At 40.9% G+C, this 12,130-nt stretch overlaps 1 protein-coding gene across 2 annotated transcripts in view; it reads left to right on the forward strand.

Moving 5' to 3' along the window:
* The window catches only part of SMOC1 (SPARC related modular calcium binding 1), a 180,352-nt gene that overhangs the window by 102,825 nt on the left and 65,397 nt on the right, over positions 1-12,130 (forward strand). For both annotated transcript variants that reach the window (XM_044272697.1, XM_044272698.1), the window contains exon 5: positions 451-498. In XM_044272697.1, coding sequence (XP_044128632.1) covers positions 451-498 — 48 coding nt within the window. The remainder of the gene's footprint in view (positions 1-450; positions 499-12,130) is intronic.

Consider the following 12,130-nt stretch of genomic DNA (forward strand, 5'->3'; position numbering starts at 1 on the left):
CAGTAACAGGTCTTTGAGAGCCAGAATTCTTGCTGTTTCTCAGGTGTTCAAATACTTATGTTCAGCAGTGCAAGACAAATAAATTCTTTAAAAATCATACAATGTGATTTCCTGTTTTTTTTATTTTTTTAATCCTGTCTCTCAGAGTGGGAATGCACCTACAATGTGAATTTCAGACCCCTCCATGATTTCTAAGAGGGAGAACGTGCAAAATTGCAGGGTGTTCAAATACTTCTGTTCCTCACTGTATGTCCATATATATGATACGACGGAGGAACGTCAGGTGCTTACCACATTTTACTGCATGCTGAGAAGCTCATCCATTCATTGTTCAAATAGACTATTGCAGAATAAAGTAAAATCCAAAATGTTACCAATTTTACCGAATATATATATACTATTATATAAAAGTGCAACCTGTAATTATTTGATATATTTATTTTCTTGAAGGTTCAGTAACGGATAAGCCCTCAAGCCAGGGTAATGCAGGCCGGAAAGGTAATTCAAGTCTTATGAAGTCATGTGGATTGTGATAATTGTCTATTAGGGACAGACAAAAAAAATATATATATTTAAAAAAAAAAGGTCTAATATTTATACACTCCTAGTTTCCAGTTGTTCAGCTGCCATGAATACTAGGACTTGTGTCCATATAGTAGTGTCACATCCTCCCATGGTATCACATTGCCATCCATGCATGAAACATCAATCTGGGCAACTACCCCCCACTAAAAATCTTTTGATGATACAATTACATGATAGCAAGACTACAGGGCTCCAGATCTCATGGTTCCTTTCACACAGTCATATAGCGTAGCTACATAATACAATTCTAGGGGAGCTCGTAATAAATGGATTTGTACAAACCCCACTTCATAGCTACATAAATATTTATGCAGTGACAAAAAGTTTACAATTTAATATAATTTAAAGATGACCTATCATTAGTTTTAGTGAGTACTTGCTTTCCCCATGTAACACCAATTCTGGAGCATCTCTTCTTATGACTCTATGTTGTGCCATTCCTGTATTTTTCCTGCTAGTGGTTTACAAATAAATAGCCAGCAGTCTGCAGTAAAGGTACTGCTGGGTGTTATGAGTAGCGGGTGTGTCTGACTCTACCCAATCAGTACTGCTAGTGTCAGACTGCAGGGACACATCCCCAACTGGTAGCACCCATCTGTACTTTTACTGCAAGCTGCTGACAATTCATTCATAAACATCTAGCAGGAACAATACAGGAATGGGACAACATAGAGCCATAAGAATAGATGCTCCAGAATTGTTATTACATGGGTAATGCAAGCAGTTACTAAAACAGATGTCAGGGGAGGTGATATATAAAGACACACAGGGCAGTTTTTATATAAGATAAGATAAGATGCCTTTATTGTCACTGTACAATACAATGTAATACAATGTACAATACAATGAAATGTTGTTTGGAGCAATCCTAGATGCCATGGACAGAGGAACAAGAACTGACATTTAAACTAAAGCATTACACTAGAAAAAAAAAAAAAACATTGCACTAGAAGGCATTAATATTCACAGTTCACAGCATATATATAGCAAGAGCAAAGTAGGAAGTGCTTGTGAGTATATATACACTGATTCAGACATCACTGCAGACAAGAGGTCATCATGTGTTCATGAATGCAGCAGTTACTTTCAGTCTGTGGTAGTTTCTATCCTAGGAAGGGGAAATAATCTCCGAGCATTTAGGAGACTGATTGCTTTGGGGTAAAAGCTGTTCTTCAGCCTAGTGGTGCGGGCATGTAGGGCTCTAAGACGCCTACCAGAGGGTAGGGGAGTGAAAAGGCTGTGGCCTGGGTGAGTTGGATCCCCGCAGATAATTTTTGCCCTGTTGCTGCTGCGAGCAGTGAAGATGTCATCCAGTGATGGTAACTGAGTACCAGTGATTCTGACAGCCATTCTTATGCTAGGCCCTTTGGCGGTGTCCAGTAGCCCTAATAGTCAGTCCTTCCCTGTTTGGCTATCTTTCTAACTAACCTTAAAGGGGTTTTCCGGTTTGCATCAATGTCCTGTAAAATATTCATTTATGAAGGTAGATGTAGATTTGTAATTAGTTTGCTTTACCTTTATTGTGCATATATACCTTTTTGGGCTATTTTTTATTTCCTTGATGTTATGTCTATGGTCGTGTCAAAGTAGCAACAGGGGCAGTGATAGGGGAACGTCTATGTAACTAGCTGGATGGGAGGAGCTATAAACTATCTGGGTGTTGCTAAAGGAGGTGCTGGGTTTATGGCAGAGAAATAAGTGCATCAAAGGTAATATGTAGAGAGAGGAGCAGAGGGGAGCAGCTCCACCTGAGGATCATATTACACATGTCAATCAAAGTCTGTGGAGGGGTGAGGGGGGGGGCTGAGCAGGAGCACACACAGACAAGAAGGTTGCTGAAGCTACATGGACTGAGATATAAACTCCCTAAGCACTGTATTCACAACCATACAGGTCAGTACCTCTCTGTAGTGCCCCCATGATCTTGGGGCTGTGAGTGAGTAGAATAAGGTTAGGATGCAGATTCTCCTCTACTTTCTGTGTGCAGTGGATGGCAGCTAGTCTCCTCCCACCATCTCTGGGAGAATTGCAAACTAGATATTCAGCATGCACAGAGGAGCACTGCTAAAACATGCCAGATACAAGTCATACAATGGCTAGCAATAGTGTTATTCCTCATGTACACACACTGTACTATTGCTTCATGCAAAGTTTGTTGAAAGGTTAGCTACGCTTTAGGTGCAACCTGCATTATGAATGTGAAAAAACAAGGTATATTATTATTATTATTAATTGTAGGAAATTAGGCCTGCTCTATACAGTGTGTCTAAATTAAAAGGGAACTCCGGGATGGTTATATTTGATAATTTCTCTCTTTGCCAATTTTTGGCTTATAGTTTCTAAGTTTATAATGTTTCGATCCCTGCTGAAGTAGCAATCAGCCCTCCATCCATTGATTTCATGCTGTACTTTGCTTAGAGGCATAAAAGTAGGCCTCTACATATCATGTCCAAATCGGCCAATGAGACATTGGGGACAGCATGTAGATTTCTGACACCAATAGATACCAGCAGACATGGTAGCAAAGCTGGAGTCACTCATTACAAATCTGCTCTAGAGCAGCCAAGTTAACAGCCTAAGCAGCCATCAGCGAAGAATAGAAGTATCAGGTAAGTATAATTTTGAAAGCCACATAATGGTGTGCGCCTCCACTTTCATGAATCATTGTGCCGAAATGCCTCTGTTCCATATCCCTTACATGTTAAGTGTTGTTGTTCATTACTATCCAATAACTGTATTTTTTGCAAGGCAGGTTGAAAAATAAAAGGTAAGTGATCACGATATGATAATAACAGCCATAATAATCCACACTGTCAGGACAAATCCGCAAAGCATTCATGTTTGTATTCCAAAGAGACTTGTCAGGGTTGGCCCGAAAACCTTTTCTTAATGGCTGGAAGTGAGGTATCATCTCATTACGTCATTTTCTGGGTTTGATCATGTACATTCCACTAGTGTCCAGTCTCCTGCAGTTTGATGGATGTTTGCCACATTACCCTGAGATTTCCACTCCCAATAAGGGATTTGGACTTAAGCTGCAGTATTACAGTAAAGCATGGGAAACATCAAGACATTGTAAGGGTAATTTACAACATTAAATATGTAGAGGTGAAGTGCAGATCTTTCCTTAGTGATGACACGCGTTTGCGAAAGTTGTGGGAAAAATAGTTCTAATCTCGGAAACAGAACAGTTTGCACTAAGACCAATGGGAGGAATGGGCCCTGCAAATGCTTTCAAAGATGTAGACCTGCTATGTGATTATGACCATGTGACAGTACTAAAGCAAAATTTTTTTTTTAAGGGTATATACCAGTTAACGGATTACCAAGAGTGTTTATATTTGCAGCACGGTTATATAAGCATTAAAACCCTGTTTAGTTATCAATTGTACTGCCAAAACAGCTCTTCTACATCAAAGCGTGGACCCACAAGACCTCTGAAGGTATCCTGTGGTATCTGGCACCAAAAAGTTTCCAGTAGATCCTTTAAGTCCTGAAAGTTGTGAGGTGGGGCGTCCACAGATTGGACTTGTTTTTCCAGTACATTCCACAGAGGCTCGATCAGATTGAGATCTAGGGAATTTGGTGGCCAATTCAACACCTTGAGCTCTGTGTCCTGGCCATGGCAGATTATCTGACTGAAAGAGGTTGCTACGATTAGAGAATACAATTGCTATGAAGGGGTGTACTTAGTCTGTACAATGTTTAGGTAGCTGGTACATGTCAAAGTAACATCCATATGTATGCCAGAACCAAAAGTTTCCCAACAGAACATTGTCCAAAGCATCTCACTACCTCAGCTGACTTGCCTTCTTCCCATAGTGCATCTTGGTGACATCTCTTCCTCAGGTAAGCAATGCACATGCAACCAGTTGTCTACATGATGCCCAAGAAAATGTTCCAGACCAGTACTTCTGCCTACATACCTATTGAAGGGACTTATGGTGGTGGACAAGGGGTCAGCACAGGCGCTGCAGCTATGCAGCTCTATATGCAACCAGCTGTGTGTTTTGACTTTTTTTTTTATCATTGCCAGTATTAACTTTTTCAGCAATTTGTATGATTCTGTGTGAATGGACCAGATGGGCTAGCCTTCTCTCCCATGTGCATCAATGAGCCTTTGGAACTTATGAGCCTGTTACCGGCTCACTAGTTGTTCTTTCATGGACCACTTTTGGTAGGTACTAATTGCTGCATATCGGGGACACCTCACAAGACCTGTAATGTTGGAGGTACTCTGACCCAGTCATCTAGTCATAACAATTTGGCCCAAATTAAAGTTGGTCAGATCATTACGCCTGACCATTATTACTGCTTCCAACAATGACTGACTGTTCACTTCATGCTGAATTTTATATATCCCCACCCCTTGACCACGGAAGGTCATCCCTATGTGCTGGGTGGGCGGTCCAACATTCAGCACCCCCACAATCAGCTGTTTTGGGAAGCCACCAGTACCGGAGACTTTACAGAGGATGGAGCCACTAACAAAAGGTTCCATCCACCGTGTATTGACTGTGCCTGGGTTCTACAGCTCAGCTACCTTTCAAAGTCACAGAACAACCCACTTGCTGTGACATCTGCAAAAGTAGGGGGAAAAAACTGCAGAAACTAACCAAAAACTGTAACAATCGAAAAGTCCAAAAACTGAAAAGTCAAAATTGCAGAGGGAGTGTGAGTGTCTTCACATGAAATGTAGGAGGTAAGATCCTTTTCCCACTTCTTTACTATTTATAGACCGCCCTAAACTTCTTTTTCTTCCACTATCCAACTAATTATCTATGGGCTTTCTTCATACCTAACCTACCTCCACATCGCCCTATGACCCCTCCTTTGCAGTTCTTACCCTTTCTATGTACCCTTTAGTGCCATCTAAACTGGTTGACCTTCTAATAAGTCAAGTATATTCTGTCTCTCCCTGGCAGATTTTGGTGGAAATTAGACTCAGGCAAGGTGGATTTCAACATGGCCAATTCTTTGCTCTCATGGGAGATTAGCTGCTGTCAGACGTGTCCTGGCCAAGTCAAGCATGCATTTATATGGGGTGGAGATTTGGGAGAAAGGGCTGTGAGCTGAACAAGCATTCAGACAACACTTATCTATGGTGTATGACTACTAAAATGTCCTTTTTAAACCAACTGATATGTTAACTTTAAATGAAGCTAAAGGTACCTTTACACAAGCCAATTATCATGTAAATTATTATTAAATCGAGCAAAAACTCACGATTATCAAGCAGTGTAAACACAATGAACTATAGAGCGACAACCGACGATTTGTAGATTTCTCGTTGGTTCAATCATTTGTGTGGGCACAAAAATCATCGTTGGACACTAAAGATCTCATATGTGCAAAAAGGAATCGATGAAAAACGATGAAATATGTGATTGAAATTACGATTTTGTGAACAATAATCAGTGCGTCTAAAGGTCTAAAGGGTCATTGTTGAAACGTTCACTACACCAAGAAACGACTTGTTTGTCGCTCAATCGTACCGATCATCACATTGCGTAAAGGTACCTTTAGTGACATCTGTCAAGTTCACGCGTACCATAGAGGCAGCCAACGGGGCTGCTATGGGTCCCTAGGAAGAAGACGTCCTAACCTGGCTTGGTCCAATTCTTGGCTTTTGGGTAGCAAGGAATTCTGCAGAAAATACTTAAAACTGAATTGAATATACAGTCAAAAAATACAGTTACATGCTCAAATACTGCACCTTACCATGCAGACTCTTTTACGAACTTACAGCAGTAAATCTAGCAGAATTTTACTAGCCGTAGGCTGCTTCCAAGACAAACTGTGACACAATATTTCCGTGTATTGAGACAAGACTAAATATTAACTATTCCTTTTTAGATCAATAAACAATTTTGGAAGCAAATTTCTGTATCCGACAGCATAAATCACCATAAGAGTAAGAAAAAAATAACTTTAATTGGAGTTACGTTATATAGCAAAACCTTCTAAAAGACTACCTCTTTGAGATTTTCTTTGACATATTTTCAGTTCCACTATATATTATGCATATTAGCCATCTTAGAGAGGACAGACCACCTAGAATCCCATTTTTCAATGCAATTTTGGATGGTCATCTCAAATCGGTTTTACTGTTATTTTAAATAAGTTCCCTCTAAATAAAAACAAAAAAATAATAATAATAATATGGCAGTAAGATAAAGGGAGAATTCTGTTTCAAAGGGGTTGTGTCACGAAGAAAAACACATTCTCTAAGTTAACTGATGTCGGTTATACTCTTTCATGGAAAGATGTAAAAGGAGCAAATGCTCTACTGATGTCACGCACTTTCCTGTCTGTGCTCCAGCGGCGTTTCTGGACACAATATAGAGGCGGCACTCTGTTGCTATATAAAAGTTAAGGGGGCACTCAATATCAAGAATAATATACGGACCACTATAAAAATGTAATATTAAAACCCTTTAATGTTAATCAGCATACACTTAAAAATATATAAATAAATATAATACAATCAAAACCGCAAGCAGCTATATTCCTATCTCAGGTATTGTATTAAATGATCATGCCCATATATGGTGGTAGACAGTGAATTTATTAATGGGTACGGTGTTTATCCAGATCTATGTGGATATTCTGATCATAATCCTGCCCTGTTCCACTTAATGTGCTCTGTATTACTCCACTCTTATCCTTCTCAATTGGATTCCTCCTCCTTTAGTTTTCAAACTGTGTCCGCAATCTCTGATAATCAGTTAATACTGTATCAGACAATGCGCTCACCACATCAATATCAATATATATACAGTCATCTAGCCGCATGCAACAAATAAAACCTCAGGGTGAGTGTTTGTACTCTCTGCCGTGGTTGTTCGCGCTTGGTCTTGTGTCGTCTCAGGATTAATTCCTCCTCTTTGGCCTGCCAGGACCTACGCGGCGTCCCACGTGAACCAGCCTTCTCCTCGTGGCGTCCCACGTGACGGAGGCAGGAAGCAGAACGTGTCTTCTGGGTCCTAGAGTCTCGCCGCTCCGCTGCAATAATAAACACAGTCGGTGTTCCGAAATCATCAATCTCCGGATTCCCACAAGATGCCCTTATATTGGAGCCACACAAGTGGAGTATAGGTTCTTCACTGTCCTCGACCAAACACGTTTCGGGGCTACAACATGCCCCTTCCTCAGTGGTTAGACAGTAAATGAACCGGCATTTCTTTTATAGTGTAAATACCCACTACCGCAATGTTCGCTGGGATAGTCAGCAGTCCTCAAGATATGGATTCTAGATCCAGATTCTGGGCCAAACACCTTACAGGCTGCATGTGGTGTATCCCGGGCATAACTCCATCTTTCCCACTATATTATTTATAATGTTTGCTCTCTTGGTTGGACATGATCAATACACATTACCCTATTATACAGTATATATAAAATTCGTATAAAACTATATGACTAATTCAAAGCACTTCTTACAAATGATTCCTATATCACAAATCATACATAATATCGCATATAAAACATATCTGTCCATGCGTTATCTATGCGTTTTCCATGCGTTAGTCCATATATCGATATATTTGCATTTCTACTCTCCGTAGGCCCATCCACGTCTCCTCTCTATCTGGATTGGTGATCTGACATACATTTAATAGGTAATAATTAACCTTAAAAGACAACAATGTCGGTGAAATATAATGATGTTTGATCGTGAGAATGTCAATCTGGAACTGTCAACGTAGAGAGATAAGCGGGAGTGCCCCACCGGGGAGGGGAGATCGGGGTGCTATGGCACCCAACCCCGCTGACAGTGGGGCTGCTTGATCTATCAGGGAGCTGGGACACTGGACCAATCAGGCTCTGTGCCAGCATCACATTCTTCCTGAGGCGGGCTATTTAAAGAAACAGCTGCTGGCCATGGCTGCCTGTGATTAGTTTTCTAAGCCTCAATACCTAGCTGTGTGTTTGCTACTCTGGATCACTGACTTTTGCCTGTTTCTTTGACATTGCCTCTGATTACTGATTTTGCCTCCTGGTATTTGACTCTGTTAGCCGGTGACCTCGCCTTTGCCTATGACATCATTTCCTGGTTTCACTTTGCTGAGTATTTGTACAAGTTTTTTTTTCATTTTGATTCAGTCCTGGTTTTACCTGTCTGGTTTTCATCTCCATCTGTCTTACTACTCTATTCCCATTTTGGTTAAGGTCCCTGCACTTAGCTAAGAAGGGACTGTCATCCAGTTGTGGGCTGTCACTTAGGACGGATTGTACAAGTGGGTAGGCACAGTGTTGCGGGTCGTACACAGGGCTGCACTGTTCCCTACCCTTTCATGACAACTGATCTTAGATAGGGTTGTATGGAGGAGGCAGAGTGAGCAAGCCTCAAGAAGAAAAACCCATTTGGTTGTGTCGTGATAAGGTCAACTCTAATCAATATACAGGGAGTGCAGAATTATTAGGCAAGTTGTATTTTTGAGGATTAATTTTATTATTGAACAACAACCATGTTCTCAATGAACCCAAAAAACTCATTAATATCATAGCTGAATATTTTTGGAAGTAGTTTTTAGTTTGTTTTTAGTTTTAGCTATTTTAGGGGGAAATCTGTGTGTGCAGGTGACTATTACTGTGCATATTTATTAGGCAACTTAACAAAAAACAAATATATACCCATTTCAATTATTTATTTTTACCAGTGAAACCAATATAACATCTCAACATTCACAAATATACATTTCTGACATTCAAAAACAAAACAAAAACAAATCAGTGACCAATATAGCCACCTTTCTTTGCAAGGACACTCAAAAGCCTGCCATCCATGGATTCTGTCAGAGTTTTGATCTGTTCACCATCAACATTGCGTGCAGCAGCAACCACAGCCTCCCAGACACTGTTCAGAGAGGTGTACTGTTTTCCCTCCTGGTAAATCTCACATTTGATGATAGACCACAGGTTCTCAATGGGGTTCAGATCAGGTGAACAAGGAGGCCATGTCATTAGATTTTCTTCTTTTATACCCTTTCTTGCCAGCCACGCTGTGGAGTACTTGGACGCGTGTGATGGAGCATTGTCCTGCATGAAAATCATGTTTTTCTTGAAGGATGCAAACTTCTTCCTGTACCACTGCTTGAAAAAGGTGTCTTCCAGAAACTGGCAGTAGGACTAGGAGTTGAGCTTGACTCCATCCTCAACCCGAAAAGGCCCCACAAGCTCATCTTTGATGATACCAGCCCAAACCAGTACTCCACCTCCACCTTGCTGGCGTCTGAGTCGGACTGGAGCTCTCTGCCCTTTACCAATCCAGCCACGGGCCCATCCATCTGGCCCATCAAGATTCACTCTCATTTCATCAGTCCATAAAACCTTAGAAAAATCAGTCTTGAGATATGTCTTGTTCAGTGGTGGTCGTCTTTCAGTCTTTCTTACCTTGGCCATGTCTCTGAGTATTGCACACCTTGTGCTTTTGGGCACTCCAGTGATGTTGCAGCTCTGAAATATGGCCAAACTGGTGGCAAGTGGCATCTTGGCAGCTGCACGCTTGACTTTTCTCAGTTCATGGGCAGTTATTTTGCGCCTTGGTTTTTCCACACGCTTCTTGCGACCCTGTTGACTATTTTGAATGAAACGCTTGATTGTTCGATGATCACGCTTCAGAAGCTTTGCAATTTTAAGAGTGCTGCATCCCTCTGCAAGATATCTCACTATTTTTGACTTTTCTGAGCCTGTCAAGTCCTTCTTTTGACCCATTTTGCCAAAGGAAAGGAAGTTGCCTAATAATTATGCACACCTGATATAGGGTGTTGATGTCATTAGACCACACCCCTTCTCATTACAGAGATGCACATCACCTAATATGCTTAATTGGTAGTAGGCTTTCGAGCCTATACAGCTTGGAGTAAGACAACATGCATAAAGAGGATGATGTGGTCAAAATACTCATTTGCCTAATAATTCTGCACTCCCTGTATATGCCTGATATATAGGGCAATTAAAATGTCTTTTTTTGCAAACTGAAACTTTCAATACTTAATTCCCTAGAGTTTACCACTTAGTGTGATTAGTGGAACTAAGTGCAGCAATAGAGATAACCCTTATGAAAAAGTATATAAATTTTTTATAATAATCATACATGAATGACGTACAAAACTCGACTATTTAGGTAGAACCACCAAAAACTGTGTTAGCTGATATTGGGTGGGGAATCTTACCCTAAGCTTACACCCTCTGCCCAGGGACAGCCCCTAATGGTGGGGACTCCCTGTCCTCGATCCTTAGCTACCACCTCCTACTGTACCCTTGATTTGTGTCGGCGGGTGGGCTGTAGACTCGTGGTGGACTACCAAATAAACAAACAGACATACGGACAAAAAAGGTGCCCTTTGTATACAACCCTGATGATTTGATCACACATCAAGAGGTACAAGGTGCACCAAGAAACATCTAAAAACACCCTAGTATGATAGTGTAATAGATATAACAAAAATTATTATAAAGAACCCCTTAGTGGAACTATAATCCAGTAAGTTTTATGAGTTTGGGCATTTGACACTTAACAGAACATTCCATGTTACGTGATTTTTAGGATTTACTGTTTTTCAAAACATACATTCTGGGTGGATTGGGAAAGTAAGAACTACTTAAGGTAATACTGTATATTAAGTAGAATACCACGAGTTACTGTAGTATACATCTATACCCATAAACAATGTGATAAGTGGAAAAATCAAATTCCCTTGCCCTCCAGTCCAAATGCAGGCAGAGGGATGCTGCCAAAATGTGATGATGGTGTCATTTACACCTGTATTCTGAAGAATGCACAAAAAGAGCAGCTGCAGGGAATTGAAAATCCCCACTACTGCTCACTGTTGTTGAATCACTCCCATGTCTAAAGAGAACAATACAGGTATTTAAAGGTCTTGTTTGCTCAGGAAAACTCTATTGCACATGCACTTTTAAGGCATATGTAGGTCATTAAGGTAGGGTTCCCTGCTTGGAACGTCTCTCTATGTGCCAGAACCTCCCTGTAAGAACCACTGCCCACTCTGGCCAATCGGGCCATTTGAATGGCCAGCATTTCCCCAGCAAAGAGAGAGAGGTTGCACCCATGGTGATCAGCTGCATCGGTTTCTTTTTGAAAGGGGGTTGTCGTCATAGAAATGATTTGATTTTATCGCAAATCCCTAATATGTTAAAATGAATATAAAAGTAAGTGAATAATTTAAAACAAAAACTATCCAAAAAACCTGATACAGTGTTCTATGTCAAGTGCAGGACCTGAGGGGGTGGCTTTCCTACTCTGCTACATCTGGCCCTATACTAGACCTAACACAGAATCAATTTTTCCTGGCATATTAAAGGGGTATTCCCTTCTGAGACATAGGTGGCATATTGCTAGGATATGCCGTCAATGACAGGTAGGTGTGGGTCCCACTCCTCTCTCCATAACGGAGAGTGAACAGACAGCAGCCACGCATGCTTGGCCCCCCTCTTTTCACTACTAGGGGAGTTTCAAAAATAGCGGAGCACTGGCTTAGCTTTATCCAGCAGTCCTATAGCGGTGAATGGAGAGATGACC

This window comes from Bufo gargarizans, chromosome 11 (assembly GCF_014858855.1).
Source record: "Bufo gargarizans isolate SCDJY-AF-19 chromosome 11, ASM1485885v1, whole genome shotgun sequence".
In the NCBI taxonomy this organism is placed as follows: domain Eukaryota; kingdom Metazoa; phylum Chordata; class Amphibia; order Anura; family Bufonidae; genus Bufo; species Bufo gargarizans.